Below are 19,229 nucleotides of genomic sequence, written 5' to 3'. Positions count from 1 at the left end.
ACACACACACACACACACACACACACACACACACACAAAAAAACTTTTTCGTAACACTTTATTTTGATGGTCCACTGTAGACATTATACCAACTATACATAATGTTGCAACTACGGGTCAACTAACCCTCATTAAAATATTAGTAGACTGTCGGCTTAATATCTGTTAACACTTTATTTTGATTCTTCTATTACTGACTACAAGTAACTTTGCAACTACATGTCAACTTATTCTAACCCAAAGCTAAACACCTAACCATAACTTAACAGTCTACTAATACTCTAATGAGAGAAAAAAGAAGAAAAAAAAGACTCTAAAAAAAGATAACTTTTTTTTTTATTTAGTCAATATTTCTTCCTGTCATAGTCAATCATGTTGGTAATACCGACATACTGTATCAATTTTGACTACCACTTCTTAAATGTTGTGGACTGACACACTGTTTAAATTCTGTTTAAAAACTGTTTACATTCTGTATAAAAACTAATTTTGATTAAAAACACAAAGTACAAATTTACACAAAGTAAAACCATTGTGTAAATTACCATATGCAACCATTTATTTGAATTAATTTTACTTAAAGTTTACTTAAAAATTAATAACTATGAATTGACTTGATTTTACAAAGAGATTTATTCAGAAATTCATACTGCTGTTTCATGTATGAGACTCACTGCATATGTGGAACCGACTACTTCTGATTATATTAACATGTATTCACTCGGAAGGCGCTTTAAGCGATTTACAACACATTCAAAGTATACATTTTATCATAATGTGTGCTTGGGATTGAAACCCTTGACCTTCTCCTTGCTAAAGCAAAGCGTTACCACTTGAGCTTGAAGAAAAATAGAACAATATGTTGGGAATATGATTGCCTTTAAATGAATACAAATACATAAATACCCCAAATGCCCTTGACCGCGCACCATTAAATAAAACATTTGGCCAACAGAATATGGACAAAGCCCTAGAGACATCGTGGGCAACTGCATAAGGAGGAACGCATTATGTATATAGATTGCCTCTAAGTTCTTGGCAGCATTTCTTAGGATTTACAGAAGTGTGCATTTGTCAAAAGGGATCAAGTCTGTATATGCCCAACCTTCCTGAAACCCCCTAAATCATTGTGGTATAATATGGTGGTCTAAAGAGAGATCAGAATCATGTAACTGCCATCTGCTGTATGTATACAGATGCAAGCGTTCACAGTGAGACGTCCAGACAGACCATGCACTTAAGAAGTGGTATTACAGCTCACTGCAGAGAGGACAATAAGGGACCCATCCATCAAACATAGGACAGCGAGAGAGAGAGAGCATAGCTCTGTTCTAAAAAAAACTAGCAAGCTGTCTACTCTCACCAAGACCATCTTATTTGATTTAAAAAAAAAAAAAAACATTAAAAACATAAATATTGTGAAATATTATTACAATTTAAAATTTTCTATTTTATTGTATTTTAAAATATTAGTTATTCCTGTGATGACACAATCTTTCAGAAATCATTTTAATTTGCTGATTTGGTGCTCAAATATTAGAGGGTGAAACAATGCTGCTTTTTGCTGCTTTTTATATTTTTGTGGTAATTTATGTGAATTTTTTATTCGGTATTCTTTGATGAACAGAAACTTCAAATAGAAAAAAAAATGCATTTATAAGAAAATGAAGGTGTCCCTGTTGATAAAAAAGTTAATTGCTTAAAAAAATCGTACTGACCCCAAACTTTTGAATAGTAGTATACCATGGTTTTCCACAAAAATATTAAACAGCAAAAAATGTTTTCAATATTGATTTAAAAAAATAAGATTTCATAAGAAATGTTTCTTGAGCAGCAAATCAGCATATTAGAATGATTTCTGAGGGATCTTATGACACTGAGGACTGGATTAATGATGCTGAAAGTTTGACTTTTCCACCAGGAATAAATTTCCATTTATATACACAATATATCAAATTCGAAAACAGTTATTTCACAATAATAATGTTTTGACTGTTTTCTTTTTATTCAAACAAATGCAACATTTTTGAGCATAGGAGACTTTTTTGGGTCATCACCAGACCTCTGGGTTTCCTTCAAACTTTTTATCTTTTTTTTGTATATATTGAGGCAACCCTAATATAATGTGTGTAACATAGTTCGGAAATGGACAATGTTTGCATTCTTCTTAGTCAAGATTTTCAGAAATGTGTTTAAAAAATGTGAAACATTTAATTGTAAACCTAGCACATGCTGTCTTTGTAGCTCACTTAGTTTTGGAACATACACAAACTGGTTGTGGCTTTACATGTCAGACTGTCACTTCCTGATTAAGTGGGTAGTTTGTGGCAGGATAAACTGAAATGTGGAACAGACTTTATGCCAAAAGTCATAAGACTGTCTATGCACGAGTAATAGCCTTTGCAATTAATATACAATTTAATTTACATTAAGGTAAAGGGTTTATATGTCCTTGAGTGCCTTGAAAGGGTGGCCTGAGAATGCAAAATTTGAAGTAGGTTACAAAGTGCAAGTTAAAAAAAAAGTTGCTTGTCAACGATTTATAATGCATTTGTAAATGACTTATTAGTCATTAACAAACACCTTTATAAACCCTTTACAAAGGGAACCTTAATGTAAAATGTTACCCAAATATATAACATTTAAAACAAAATCCAGCCTCTTAATTTCCCTGATGGCCGATCTTTCAATCTCTCTTCCTCTGTCTTTCTTTCTTACTGTTTTTTGTTGGCGGGGATATCACATGCTAGATGATATACAAATAAGTGACGGGATTAGCAGGCGCAGATGTCTTTCGCAGATGTCATTGGCGCCACTTCTGCCTGCTCTCCTGCCTCGATGTGGCACAGACGCAGATTGAGCATCTGATTGGCAGCTAAGTATGCTCTGAAGAGACAGGGGAAATACCCCAAATCACCACTGTAGCGGGACAAGCTCACATCATCTCGACCAGAACCTCTAAACATGTTGACCTGTTTTTCTGAACAAAGAGACACCATTTCTGGCCCATTGACTTGCTCCTCTTCCTAATGACTACAGTTTGTGTTGAAAAATTCCTTCCTGAATAAACACTGTAAAAAAAAATAATAATAATAACTCTGATCAATTTACAGTAAAAAAAAAACAAAACAAAAAAACGGAAGCTGTGGTTGCCAGAAATTTACCGTAAAAAATACAGTAGCAACATTTTAGGTTATACAGAGTTAAAGGAACCGTATGTAAGATTGTGGCCAAAACTGGTACTGCAATCACTTTCAAATTACTGTAGAGCCATGTATCCCCTCCCCCTCCCCCCTGACTCGAGGTTGCCAGATACTGTAGGCTGCAGGATCCAGCAGGAACGTAGGTTGCTATGTAGCTGTGGTAACTAGAGCAGAGCTGGCAACCCGGATGCTGAAACACTACTGACTTCGTGATTGGTAGATAGGTGGAGGGTGGAGCATCAGGCCAAAACACAAGATGACAACATCAACATCAGTTGAGGGCTGCAACTTCACTTTTAAATGACAATAAAAGTGAAGTTGCAGCCCCGACTACTGTTGTCAGTGATATAAGTATTTGAAATGAACATGATTTCTTAATGTCTAGTGACATATCAGGGCCATTTTATGATTCAATGAAATACATTTCTTACATACGGTTCCTTTAACTTAAATTTACAGTAAAAACCTATATGTCATTATCTGATATGATGTTAATTTACCAACCTATTAAAGTATTAATATCTGTTTTGTACCATTGTAATATACTGACTTCCACCAATCACAGTGGTTATGAGAGTCACATGATGAATCAAAGCTCATCACAAGTGACCACAAGAGAGTTAATATTAATATATAGAAGCTGCACAGTGTCATTCAACACTAAACACCATCAATTTTAAAAATGCAATAAACATTAATTGAACAACATTAAATGTAACATAAAACCCTAATGTACATAACTAAAAAAAATAAAATAAAAATAAAATAAAAAAAAACTATGAAGAAACATAGTTATTTCAACAAAAATATATCAAATGTGAAGTGTCATGCCGGAAATTGTGGGAATGTCAATTTACAGTTTTTCACTTGGTTCTTTTTCACTTCCAAAAACTGCAAATTTAAGGGTAAATTTTACTGTAAAATTACATTAAATGTACGTATAGATCTATCACAGTTATTCACCATGTACGGAAACTTTGTTTAACAGGTTAATAAATGTACAATTTTTCACCGTAGCATTTTTACAGTCTTTTACGTTTAAAATCACGATATTTTTTTTACAGTGAATGCAGTCAGAGACCAAGAAATATAGCAACTTTATTTCAGCAAACAAGTATTAAACGTCCAGCATCCACTCAATCACACATGGAGTAGAAATAGTGTTAAGGGAACGTTCCATTTTATTTCTTGTTTACAAACACTTTTGAATGTTTGCTTAACATTCTGAAAAAGAAAATACAGTAGCAAGTAATAATGTTTAAGCTCTTTGGTCATTTTTTTACTGAAACATTTTAAGTTTTGTTTTTTCCGAATGTTTTACTTCATTGGAATGGTACGAAACTTGGTAAAGGTTTTGGCACTTGCTATGTGAACACACACAAAACAAATCATGGATATGATTCGAAAAGGTTAAATGGTCCAATGGTCAAAATTTTAAATTCTCTTTTTGTGCATTTTTCATAACAATACTCGTAAAATTGTTACTTTTTTTTAAGTTCACTTTTTTAAACTTTTTTCACTTCAGCAAAAAATCTGCCAAGTATCGTCTTTGAAAAGAGATCAAACTTAAGCCTGTGCTTTAAAGCATTCAAGAGTTACGACAGTTTAATTTGAAATTTTTATTTTCAGGTCTATGCTCAAAAAGTGCATCAATGGATTATAAATACAGCGTAAATATAATTTAATATAAAAAAAATCCCCTGAAAATACAAAATATTAAATAAAAAACATTAGCAAAATATGGTACATTCATTTAATTGACAAAAAAAATGAACAGGACTGCTATGCCATGTCTAAGGTTTTTTATTCCAAACTAATCCTAAGTATAAGCAATATTAATAGTGATGCTAATCTTAGCTGACAGTTCAAGTTCAAATAATTAACAATAAAAATCCCCCAAAAAGTTGAAAATTGTAATCTGTTCCAAAACTATTTCTTAAAAAGTTTCTCATATGCTAATATTTGAGTGGTTAGATTAGCATATTAAGTGTACATAAACCATAGTTCGAAAGAATTTATTTCAGGGATTAATTGAGTCAGCAGGAGGGAAAGATGTAATGAACACTTAATCAAGCTCAAAACTGCTGAGCACAAAGGACAGAACGTCCTTATCTGTCAAGCAGATCAATAGTGGTGCAATGAAGAGCTGTGTATTCTGAAGAAACAAGAGGAATGTTGGTCAATTTTGACTTTGCTATTTAGCCACTTTTATATCAGTACATATCAAATAAATCAGCTCTCATTACTGTGTGTCAGTTATTGTATACAGCTGACAAAAATTTCCAAACTGCACTCTGGGACAGAGAGGCATAATGTCCTGTCCAGAATAAATGTCTGTCTGTCTTTCTATGAGTGTTAGAACAGCTGCACGCTCCATTCTCTCTCTGATTGACAGTGATGGAAGGGAGAGGCAGGGAGGGTGTTAGTGAGGGATGAGAGAGAAGAAAAAGCAAGTGAAGAAGAGTTCTGGAGTTGCACAGGAATGATAGATTTTACTTTGTAGTGCTGACAAGACTGTACAAGCTTCAGTGGCTAGATCACTAACAGGCAGGGCAGCGCAGAGCCACAAACATTTTGGATAGCAACAAAAAAAAAAAAAAAAAAAGAAAGAAAAAGAAAAAAAAGAAAGAAAGTCAGAATTAGTGATGATTTTGTATCAAACTTTATAAACCCTAAAATAAAAAAAATAGGGCTGTCCCAATTAAAATGATGTCTGTGTTTAATAAATAAATAAAGATTAATTGATTGATTGATTCATTCATTAATTGATTGATTCAGTGATTCATTGGTTGGTTGATTAATTGATTGATTGATTTGCCGTTCTTTTTTGTACTGCTGTTAACACATTTATCTAATTTGACATGATAACTGCTTAATTCTGCTCTGTGTGAATTCCATAAACTTACTAGAACGTACAGAGCTGATTGAAACATATCTGGGTGGGCTTTCCCGAAGCAAGTAGAACATCAGTCAGATGTACAGTAAGTGATACTTTATCTCTATGATACGTTCCCTAAATCATTGTTATCTAAATAGCATGTAATAGAGTTTCTAAATTAATGAAAGCCTCTGAGCATTTCAAAGCCCATTACATGCAACTTAAATAGATATTTTCTGGGGTCGTTAATAGTTTATTAAGGGCACCTTGGTACTTTGTGAAACCACATGATAGGTCTGGATGATGAGATAACTTCAACTCGGCCTAAATGTAACTAGAATATAACAGTAGCTATATGATAAAATTCTTAGTAACAATTCTGATTTTATAAAATAAAATAAAAATCAGTTAAAAAGATAAAAAATATTTTTTTTTGGTTTCACTTTATTCTGGTCCCTTTAACACATTTAAAGGGTGATTACATCACCCCTTTTAAATCCAAACAATATTTCGAAATGAGGTTAGTCTGAGAGATTGAGGTGTTTGCATAAAGATTTTCAGTCCGATTGAGCCATAAATCCGATTATGAACTAATTATTTGGGTGCATGTAAACGTAGCTATTGTTTATTTTAAAGTTTATTCCAATGCAGTGTCTTGCTCCTAGACTTCAATTCTAGGTTTACCACTATATACAATTTTTTTCATTGTTGTCGTTTTTACAATTTGGAGGACACGACATAATTATTTTTGGAAGTAATAAATCACGTCACAGATAATGTCCAAGCTTAACCAGAAACATTCCTTTAAATTTGGAAAACTATCTGCTTTACTTAAAGTTGTACTACAATACAGCTTCAGCAAATCACTCACCACCTGAGAAGAAAAAGACCAAAAAAGACCCTAGTCACCCAAGGTTTGTAATGCAGTTTTGGTATTTTATGCACCAGCTTCCCAAAATCAATTCAAGAGGAGGTCATGAGCTTTCTAATAACAGTTGGGAGGAAGTCATTTTCCCAGATGTCATCAGATAATCACTTCATAGTCATAGATCATTGGTGAAATTAAGGTCATCTGGAAGATTTGCACTTTGATGGACTGGGGTCTCGGGTAGGAGTCATGACATTAGACTTTTGTGGTTGTCCAGGAACATGGCCCAGCTAATTCCTGAACAGAAGGTGACAGGCGGCTGGAGTAATTTATCTCATTCTCTTTTGTTGTCTCTGAATAAAAAGCAATGTCAACTCAGCAGTGGTGGACAGTAGAATCAATACTTTTGAGGGGCTCACAAAAGCTGTTTGTTTTGTTTTGTTTATTCCCAATTCAAACAACTAAAATCAAAAACAATTACTCTCACTTGGATTGAACAACAATGCAAGTGAAGTGTAACTTCGGGTTAAAAGTTTGCAGAAGTCTTTTATCAACCTGGAAGTGTTACAACAGAAGAATCATAGTTAATCATACAAAGTGTTTTTGAATGATCTGTCAATAAATGCATACTGTACATTTCCAAACATTCAAAAATAAAAAATAAAAATTGTAAGTGTTATACAAATACCTATGTAGAGTATAACAATGAGATCAGGCTTGTTGGTTAAAGCTCTTGCAGCTGGTGTTGTACTTTGATTCTGCTTGTAGGGCAATACAATTACCGTTTTACACATCTCCACTTATACATAAAGGAGGTTGTAATCACTGCAAACCCATGAACAACCTGCTCGTAATTTCCCAGCCAGAGCAGAAACACATCGAGGGACCATTTCAGATCCCGATGAAATATATTCATTACCATGCAAATTGGTTTGTGAATCGTTGACTAAAAGCATTCGCCATACTTCATTTGAAAGTACGTAAATGCAATTAATGGGACCATATTCAGAAGAAAGTGGATTTGCCTGCAGATAATTGTTATTGTTTGGATCCCATTAAAAGTTTTTTTTTTTTTTCCCGCTCTTTAATTCCTAAAGAAATCTTTTTTTTCTTTTTTTTTGCAAAGGAAGCCATTCCGTCACGTCATTGTTGACACAGACTTCATTATACGATGATAATCCGCTTTTCATGTGGAGTGAATAATGGAATATTAACAAAAGCGTAAAAGTGATTTCTGAGAAGCCTGTTCATTTTCTGGCCGCTGTAAAATCAATGCAAACATCTGAAACAAATGCTACTGAAGACATTTGCACGCATGTATACCTAGCAGCTTGTGAAATGAAACACAATATGAGAAAGAATTGATTGGTATCAGAAAAGTGATGCTTGGTTGCGCCTTTGCATGCTGGTTATGGCAAAACCTAATTTTGTTCTGCTTTTTGCAGGATGTTTCTAGCAATAATTTAGGCTTTCGGAATGGAGCCATTGCTGAAATTACTGTTTTGAATTCCACCCAAGTAAACAAGTCAATAATTATCGCACTTCCGAGTCATATAAAGGCAGGATTCAATAGTAAATGGATGTTATTGTAAATCCATGAAACTAATGATAAACTTGCTTGTTAGTTCAGTGTAAGAATGTTTCAATTGTAGTACCAATTACTATTATTTTCCCACTTTTAATGGGTGAAGAGGTGCTAACGCACTACAAACTGCTTACCCTAAGTCATGTTTGTTAGATTCTGTGGCATTGACAGACCTACACAGCCTATTTCTCTTAGGTGAGCAAGAATCATTTCAGCCCAAATCTCAGAGAACATGCTCTCATGTTGATAATGTGCTTCCATTAGATCTGGAAATAACAAAGCTACTTCAGAGCACAGGCAGAGATCTCTTATTTCCACAACTCACACCATGGCCCTTGGAGAAAGTCACGTGTGTAGGATAATAAATTTCTTTAGGGGGAAGCTACCACAACCACTATCAAATAATGTAAAGAAAATGACATGTTTTCTTATTCTGTGAATGAGAACAAACAAACGTGGATTGACTGTTGATTCCTCTCAGATCTGACATGATCAGACTAATTGGGAGTCAGTCTTCCACATCAAAACTGTTGGGTTAGGATAACCTCTTCGTGTAGTGGGGTTAACCCTTATTTTACACTTCATGAAAGCCTCTACTGCAATTCTACATGTACATCTTTAAAGCAGTGATGAATATATGTCTCAATAGATTTACACTGAAACTACACTGTAAAACACAATTCCATTAATTTACAGTAAAAAAACAGAAGCTGTGATTATAAGAAATTTACCACGATAAATATGGGAGCAACAGTTTAGGTTTTACAGACTTAACTTAAATTTAAGTTAAAAAATATATATATATATATATATATAATATAATGTTAATTTACCAACCTATTAAAGTACCCATTTCTGTTTTGTACCATTGTAATACACTGATGACCACCAATCACAGTGGTTATGAGAGTCACATGATGAATCAAAGCTCATCACAAAGCTCATCACTTCCACTCATTGTGGAAGTAGCTTTTCCACAAGAGAGTTAATATTAATAAATAGAAGCTGCATAGTGTCATTCACACAAACACTAAACACCATTTTAAAAATGCAATAAACATTAATTTAACAACATTAAATGTAACATAAAACCCTAATGTACATAACTGATTAGAAAAAAGAAAAAAAAACTAAGAAATACTATGAAGAAACATACAAAAATACATCAAATGTGAAGTTTCACGCAGGGAATTGTGGGAATGTCAATTTACGGTTTTCAATGTAAATTTTACAATGACTTTGAAAAACTATGTTTCTACAAGTATTTTAATGTAAAATTACATTAAGTGTAGTGTTAGATCTATCACAGTTATTTACTGTATATAGTACAGAAACTTTCTGTTTACCAATTAACCTTAGCATTCTTACAGTCTATTACAGTTAAAATCAATCATTTTGAAAGAGTGAAAGAGTATTTCATCTGGATTTGATCAGATCATAAAAAGATTAATCAAGAATAGAAATTTGTGATGTAAACAAAAGCCACTAATTATTTTAGTAAATTAAGTTGAAAACATACCTCCTTGTCTTGTCTTGTTATTTATATAGCACTGCTAAAACAACCGAGATTGACCAAAGTGCTTTACATAAAAGGAAATAAAAAAAGATAAAACATACATATTAACAAATCAACCATCACAGACAGCACATATATCACATAGAGATTACATGTTATAAGCTGCCAATGCTAAATGAGCTTTCAGCAAGTTCCTGAATACAGGGTAAGGATTTAGCAGACCCTTGTCATTATTTATTTATTTATTTATTATTATTATCATTTTTTTTTTTTTTTTCTTTAGTTTGAGGTGAGCAGAATTATGTGACTATAAGAAATTGCTTGAAACATTATTCCCCCAACCCATTAACTCAACTTTTCAACTGAAATGTAACACTTTCTATGAAGCCCATGCTTATAATGAATTATAGCCCCATTTAAAAAAAAATATTTATAAAGACTCATCAAGACCTATACTGCATTATAAGAACAGTTATATTTATATTATTTATATAATTACTTATAAGGCATGCATTTGAGTTCACAATTTTTTTTCTTCTCTGTGTAACACAAAAAGTAATATTAGCCATAAAAGTATCACTGTCTCTGTGGAGCCTTTGTCATTTTTTACTTTTATGAAATTTTCTGCTAAACGTCTCATTTTATGTTCTAGTTAACAAAGAAAATCATAGGTTTGGAATAATATGAAAGTGATTAAATAATAAGATAATTTCTTTCTTTTGTGTGTGTGTGTGTGTGTGTGTGTGTGTGTGTGCACTGTGCATGACAATATGTCTAAAATTCCTTACTGCGGTCTCAGCTTTGCTCACAGCAAGCTTTGTGATTTGGAAAATTACAGAAAATAAAAGAGAAAAGACATACGAGGAAAAGCTCCATGCTGGAGTTCAAAGACAAATCTCAATTCTGATACAGGGGAAGTAGAGTGTGGAAAGATCAAAAGAAGAGTGATGTGAAAGGTCAGCGCTCAGTCGATCACAAGCGACTACATAAAGAGGCGTTCCTGTTAAGTAGTGCACTGCACAACCACAGAGAGCCAGAGCTGTGCAGACACCTGAAAGGGACATAGTGGAATGGACACACACTTTGAAGACACTGGGGAAGGGTGAAACACCTCAAAGCACTTGCATAGTGCCTTTGCCTAATGGGAAATAAGCAATGGATCTATGCCAATATAATTGTAAATTCAGCTAATGCCTCCACTAGGAAATTATTCTTATGCAGCATCTCTTTGAGAGAGTTTCAGTGGGTACTCTTAGCATTATTTATATGTTCATGTTCTGTTGATACTGATTTTATGTTGTGTTTAGAGATCCCAATGTTGCATGTATAGAATTGTTAATGCTAATTTTGTGAACAGCTGTACCAATGAGGATCGAACAGTTTTTTTTATTTTTATTTTTATATGCGAATTGTATCTAATAAAAGTTTGTTATTTCTTATTTTATTATTCTGTGGAATGTTCATAATAGAACTATGATGTTCTATTATGACACACACACACACACACACACACACACACTAATGCCTCTATGAGCATAGAAGTACTAGAACAGGTATAAAGCTTTCAGAGAGTTTCAGCACCACATACAGTGGACAGCTCCCACTATTGCGATTCCTATTAGAACATGGTCATATTAAGAATATATGTCTGCCTTATCTGACACCTGCACAATATTTCAGTTGGTGTGACACTATTAAAATACCTAATTTTGATGTTTCGTCAGTTTCCCAGAAAGGATTAATAAAGTGCCATCCTATCCTATTCTAGGACAATGGTTCCCAACCCATTTCCAACTTAATAATTTTAAGTCATATGAACAAAACTGGTAACACTTTACAATAAGGTCTCGTTTGTTAATAGTTAATGTATAAACTAACATGAACTAACCATGAGCAACCCATATGTTACAATATTTATTAATCTTTGTTAAAGTTAGTTAATAAAAATACAGATGTTCATTGTTTGTTCATGTTAGTTCACAGTGCATTAACTAATGTTAACAAATACAACTTATTTTAATAATGTATAAGTAAATGTTGAAATTAATATTAACTAAGATAATAAATGCTGTAGAAGTATTGTTCATTCTTAGTTCATGTTAACCAAGTTAGTTAATGCTAACTAATGAACCTTATTGTAAAGTGTTACCACAAAACTAATTTGTATGGTTTAAATCAGGCAGAAATACCTCTTTAAGGTTACCACTTTTATAGTGTATATCTGTGATTTAAGATACAGTCAGTGCATTGCATGCTTGTTATTTTCACTTCAAATGTAACTAAACACTCTATAGTGATTTGTTTGGTACCCTAAAATGAGCTTCATGTGATAATGTCTAAATTAACAGGTTTTATTCAAGTCAAATTTAGCATCTACATTAGCGCTTTTTAAGACCTTTACTGTGATAACAGGAAAAGAATGCAACAAAACAGGAAAGTAATGCAAAAAAAAAAAAAAAAAAAAAAAAATCATCCTGATATAGAATAAGATAGTTTTGGATAGGATAGTATTTAGATAAGAAATATAAGGTAATTTATGGGTGTCATAATAATTAGAACAGGTGTTAGATCAGGTAAACATATAGCTCGATCTTGTAAAAATAACACATTTTCTTCTTTACAACATTGCAAGAGACTGAGATTCCTAACATGATCACTTTCTAATGACAATATTTTGAGTGGGAGCTGTCCGTATCATGTGGTGCTGAAATGCTCCTTTGAACTGTCCTCTGCTTTGAGTTTCTGCTCTAAGCTTAGCTGTTTTTTCAGAAATGTTGTAACAGTTGTATTTAAACACACGCACACACACACACACACACAACCTGTTAGCCGCACGTCACGAATAAATGCAGCATATGAGACAGGTGGATATAATATAACAAATAATAGATAAAAGAAAAGAAAAAAGTGTAAAATGATCTGGATGCCAAATTAAAAACAGCACATATAAGTCTAGACTTCAACTTGACGCGACGCTTTAAAAGTAGAAGGTTCAGTAATCAAGGAAGCTGTCTGCACTGCACGCTTAAACCGGTTCCTTAATTTAACAGGAGAGTGCTAGTTTTTTTTCGCGTCGTCGCTCGCATGCAGTGCAAGTAAAAGTTGAGGCGGCACGAAGTTTCAGTTCATGTATCGGTCTGCGCAGCTTCAGAGCTCTCTAGATCTTTCCATTTCATCTGCTCACAGCTCTTTATGTTCCTCGTCGTCTTTCGATCGAGACTTCGATTCCCTCTTAAGAGAATATTTGGCAAATCCAGACGGTTTGCGATGGGATCTTTTTTTCTGGGAGTCTGAGAGGAATCAAGCACGTCCTCACAGACCAACTGAGCAGTTCTTTCGCTAGTTTTCTCACGGCGTTGCGACATACATCATTTAATCATTGTCGTGTATATTTTTCGTTTCTCTACACGGAGGTTTGACGTGGCGTCGACAGTTTTAATATTTATGAGAAAATCTGAATTCACACGCCTGATTTGGATTATCCGTTTCCCAGGATACCGAACACTGAATCGATCGCGCGTCAACTAGAGACTTCATTTTCCGATTTTCCTGGACTTAAAGACTGCCGAAGGTGCTTTTGGAAATGAGCGGTCCGTTTTCAAAATGTCTTTTTTAAGAATCACTCGTGGAGAGAGACGTTTCCTCAGAGGACGGGAGGGTTTGTAACGCTGAATTTGTCGCCGATTTCACGACACGCGTTTTCCATGGCTCCTGCGGTCAGATCGATTAAGCGTAAGGATGCGATTAACTGGCCGAGGATGTCGACAACTTTCTGGGCTGTGCTGCTGTTGACGGCGCTTCTGATCGTGTACTGCGGTGAGTCTGCGGTGTGTGCGATGCGTCTTCGATACGTGTGTGAGGATGTGTAACACTTTATTGATGTGACCTTAAGGATAATGTAGTGTATGCCGTGTCACTCACAAATACACACATACAAACAAAGTCATGGAGGCTCATGGAAACGGAAATGTCAAAGCATGTCCCAGGCATGACCATAATATACATTTTTAACTTGCACTCAAGGAAAGGGACGATGTATTAGCATCTATCTTCTGGATCTTATAGGATTGTTAAGTATATTCCTTAATAATAATAATTATAATTATATATATATATATATATATATATATATATATATATATATATATATATATATATATGAAATCCCTTCTTCTAATTGCAAATATACAGGAAAATTAATGCACAAGCAGTCAACTCTGCATGACTCAAACACACATGCAAAGGCAATTTATACAATCCCTCTAAACATGACTGATAATTTGAAACCTCAGAGATAATTCAGCTCTGGCCATGGTGTTAATACACTAAAATACATTTTAAGCTGAAACTCAAAAGGAAAGTTGTGTGAAACAATAATTAGATTGTTAGATTGTCACGGCAATTCGTACGTATTTTACGAGGTGGATTTCGTACGATTTTTGCCAGATCGTACATATTTTATGAGTTGCCCAATTCGTATGAATGACCTACCCCTGACCCCGCCCCTAAACCTACCCATCACTGGGGTTTAGACAAATCGTATGAATTCGTACGAATTATAGCCATCTTTTACTCATTCGTACGAATTGGTCGTGAGAAAGCATTGGATTATCACAAATGTTACAGACCTCATTGCAATACAAGAAAATGCCTTTCCTCTCAAACAACTATCCAATTAAAGCTCAGTTGATTCATTATTTTAGCTAATAGTTTGAATGAAACTTTCACTGACTCTATTAGCACTGTAGTCCACATGACTCCACTAGAAAACACACACAGGTAAAGTGAATTCAATGCACGAATATAGACTCACACACCTGAATCTATGTCTAGAAATGTCAAATTATTTTCATGTCCCAGGCCTGTCTGGGTGGCAGTACATCTGAGAGGATGTTTAGCTTGTGCCACTTTACCTCCAGTATACCTTTCCATATCTAAAGAAATATGGAAATGTATGTAAATATGTGCATAGATGTTTCTGGATTCACTCAATTGATCTTCCTGCGATGCCATGATTTATTCTCCACTTGTCTACAATCAATGTTCTGGATGTTTGTTGTGGGTTAGCAGTCGATTTTTTTATTTCTTTTTTATTTGGGGGTGCCTGTTTTCTCTTTGTCTCTCTCTGTGCAAATCCGCTTGTGCATCTCTGCCCCGACCCTCTTGTTGTCTATGATATTAATCTTCATCTAGATGGGCTGCCCACCGAACGACATCTACGTCTGAGTCGCTGTCAAGACCTCAGACTGGCACCTCGCAGCTCGCAGAGGAGATTGATAACATAAACACAGGGACACAAAACCAAGTTCTGATGGTTGATTTGTTTATTTATAGCTAGACACAAACAACAGAAATTAGGTCTGCATTCCCACTAGTGAGTCATGCAGTCGCTTGCCTCTTTATATTAGCATCTCACAACAAAACAAGTCAAAGTATTCCCCTACAAATGTCATGGTTGCATAGGAGATTGGCTTTGTTTCGGAGAGCAACGGAGATAGGGAAACAGCAGAATGGTTCTCGTGCTGTACCGCAGTTGTACAAATTAATATCAAGCGATATGATATGATGACAAGGACTGTTTGTAATGACTGTTTAATGAATGATATGGCTTTGTTCTGTCCGCTGGCTCCCTCCTCTGGATGCTATACTCGACACATGTTTATTCTTTGCTAGAGATGCACAGATGCATTGTTCAAACTTGCGTTTCACTTGCCGTAGAAACACAGAATAACGGCTGTATTTTGAGACCTTTAGAATAACAAGTGTTGAATATTACAGTTTTTTTTCAACTGCTTACACACAAGATCCTTACTTGTCACACAATTTCTGAAACCTGACACTCAAACACTAGAACCACACACCAAATCTGCAAAAACCATACGCTAATTCTCGTCCTTCGACACTTTTGCAAACCACAACACACAATTCTCTATGTAACACACAAAAATCTGACTTGATTTCCTTTTTCAAACACAACCTATCAAAATGCCACACTAATTCATCAGTGCCTCACACTAACTCCTCACATGTGCAAACACGTATTGCTTTACTAAACACCAACCAATCATGGCTTTAGAATAGGCCTGTAAATAGACCAAAGATCAAGTTATATGTTTTTCGGACTATGTAATACAGTATCCACAACCACAAATTCTTACAGTAAAAAAAAAAGATATATATAGTTTGGTTTCAATCTTGCTTTTGTGTTTACCGCAAATTTTTCAACATCTCTCTGCCAATTACTTTCAGTCTTGTACAGAAATGTGCATAGGAGCTCATGAAAGAAAAGCTTTAGGTTTTGAATAACTGTGTGTATGTGATACATCCAAAAAATATAATATTATGGCAAAGGTGTTTGCTTTTGAGATGTGTTTGTGATATTTTGAATGCAGTGCTTCATTTTGCTAGATATGTGAAGCATTTTGCATTTTTATGTGTGTAATTCTTGGATTTGTGTGTAAAGTAAAAAAAAAAGAAAAAAAAAAGAGGCAAAGTTTTGATAATGTGTGCAAGCAGTTGAAAAAACCTGTAATGAATATAAAATATATGATTTTATTTATTAACCAATGGTACTTGCTAATGCAAATATCACTATTCCTTACACATACTAATATTGCTCACAATATTAACCTTTTTGTGCGTAACTCGTTCCGTACTCTTTATACCGTGAAGATCAGTGATGCAAATTGTTGCGAGTTGTTTACTTTACTAAGCAGTCAGACTCATGATTTTCACTGAAACCACTGGCAGAAAACATCTCACAGGCTTAACCTGAGACATAACTAGAGATCAAGATATCATTGAGACTTGTGGGTCGACTCTTTTGACTTGGTCTAGTAAGCAACATCTTTGCAGGAACCTAAAACCACTCTAGCAACCACATAGCAACACTGTAAAAACCACCCAACCTCATAGCAGAGTAGACTTCTGCATGGGCAAACATTCATTTTTTTCTGTACATATACAAATGTAGTAATATATTTAGTGTTGTTGTATTTTTTCCCTTTTAAATAACTATTAAACTGTATTATTTAATGTTTATAGTATTAATAATCCTCATATTTTATAAATACATGATATTGACATTCATACTTTATATACATATAAAATAATTAACATTGTGGAATATATTATCCACTAGTCCATTAGTCCATTATCCATTAGTCAAGTCAAGTCACCTTTATTTATAGTGCTTTTTACAATACAGATTGTTCCAAAGCTACTTTACAGTGATAACAGGAAAATAATGCATCAAAGTTTGCTTCTGCTGTACAATCTGCTGTACAATCTCTGTTACCTTAAATTATCTGTTTGTTACTGTAAAGCCGCTTTGAAACTATCTACATTGTTAAAAGCGCTATATAAATGAAGATGACTTGACTTGACTACAGCAGATCTAGAAGAAATTAGTGTCATATTCCAGCTTAAGTAAGTTCAGTGATGGTTAATTTATTTTGTAAAAAAAAGTTATTAATGTATATATATATATATATATATATATATATATATACATTAATAACTGCAAATTTCTGCAAATGTTCAGACAGCCTCACCATCATTAAAGTCAGATGGTGCAGAAAGCATATGGTGCTCTATGAGTGTGTGTGTGTGTGTGTGTGTGTGTGTGTGTGTGTGTGTGTGTGTGTGTGTGTGTGTACATGTGTGTGTGCTGATATTCACTGGCTGTGTTACTGTAAACAGATACAGAGATCAAGAGAGAAAAATACTAATAGAAAGTAGAAAGTAAGCTAAAACAGGGAAACAGTAAAACACACACCAAAAGGAAGCAGACAAAGAAAACGAATAGCGCACAATGGTGTCCTCCTCCATCACACATCCCACAGGGTCAATTACGTGCCCTGATGAATCATACCTGCTACAGGCCCGACCCGCATTGCCATGGCCCCGCCCACCGAAGGCATCCCACAATGCACTGCAGCGCATTCACACATCCCCCTCGAAAACAGCCCATGCAGTCTTACACGTTGCTCAAACATTCACAAATGCACACATGCACACTTTTCTCAGTGGTTATCATCAAGACCATTTAAGGGCATAAACAGAAGCCGTTTTGGTAATTATAAACAGCTTTTGGATGTTGTTGTACGTTTTGGTTACCAAAGCAAAAATAACCAAAAAGAGAGAGTGAGAAAAATAAATGGTGTATTTATATGGAACAATAAGCATGCAGTCATTATAATACCCTTGTCTATTTTAAAGCTAGCCGAAGGCCATTTCCACCGCACGAGCAATTCAACCACTGTCTGCATCAAAGGGTGAAGATGTGGGCTTGTGGAACTTGTCAAGTTTTTTTATCTGGCCTAGTGAACACATCATGGAACTCTTTCGAAAATGGAGGCATCTTTATGGATGAATATTTAATCAGCTCCGAGGACCTACACGGTTTTTGTGCAGGAAAATATATATTTGCAAAGTTGAAATGTGTGTAGCACATTGTTGAAAGGCTGGATGTATATCATACTAGAGCTGTTTCCTACTACTGAATATGGTTTCCATCATTTATGAAATTAATGGATTTGTTTTTTACATGTACTGTGTAAAAAAAAAGGGATATTATCAGGATTCGAATTATGATTTCATCTTTGTGGGGGTCTCTAAAAAAGAAAGAAAAAAAAGTAGCCTATGAGCAGGCGCGGTGTAGCTTACTAATGTAAATAAATACAAATGTTTAATAAAAGAGCGTTGCTAACACAATTCAATTGAAATAGTACATTTGGTTTAATTTGTCGTTTAATGAGGTCTAATATATGTTGTTAGTGGTGAGAATTTTCACGTGAATAAATAAACAGATCCGACAATTTTAAGCGTGTAGGTCCAGTGGCAGAACTTTTGCCAAGCGTGTTAGAGGTTCTGGGTTCTAATCCGCACTCGCATAGGGTTTTTTTTCTCATCAAAACCGATTATGTTTATCAGTGGTTGTATATCAGGCAAGGACACTTTTGTGTGCATTTTGTTTTGTAACTTCACTGGAACGAATAGAGAGTCTCCACAACGGATTGAAGCGCAGACTGTGCACGAGCCACAAGAGAACACAGTATCCGCGCCACTGATCGCAGCGCCAACGAGCACTTTGATCACTTTATTTAAAAAACAACACATTTCAGCGCTTGATCGCCTCTTATTTAACAAACGAACTAAATGAATGCTCTGCTAGTTAA

At 34.6% G+C, this 19,229-nt stretch overlaps 1 protein-coding gene across 1 annotated transcript in view; it reads left to right on the top strand.

Annotated features, from left to right (window-relative positions):
• The first annotated feature begins 13,625 nt into the window (after window positions 1-13,625).
• The window catches only part of tafa5a (TAFA chemokine like family member 5a), a 145,994-nt gene continuing 140,390 nt past the window's right edge, over window positions 13,626-19,229 (top strand). The window contains exon 1 of the mRNA XM_084111352.1: window positions 13,626-13,866. Coding sequence (XP_083967478.1) covers window positions 13,755-13,866 — 112 coding nt within the window. The 5' untranslated portion in view covers window positions 13,626-13,754. The remainder of the gene's footprint in view (window positions 13,867-19,229) is intronic.

Source organism: Abramis brama (assembly GCF_963993115.1).
Source record: "Abramis brama genome assembly, chromosome: 4".
NCBI classification, from domain to species: Eukaryota; Metazoa; Chordata; class Actinopteri; order Cypriniformes; family Leuciscidae; genus Abramis; species Abramis brama.
Note: the sequence above shows the minus strand (reverse complement) of the source record. Positions and strands in the feature narration are given on the sequence as shown.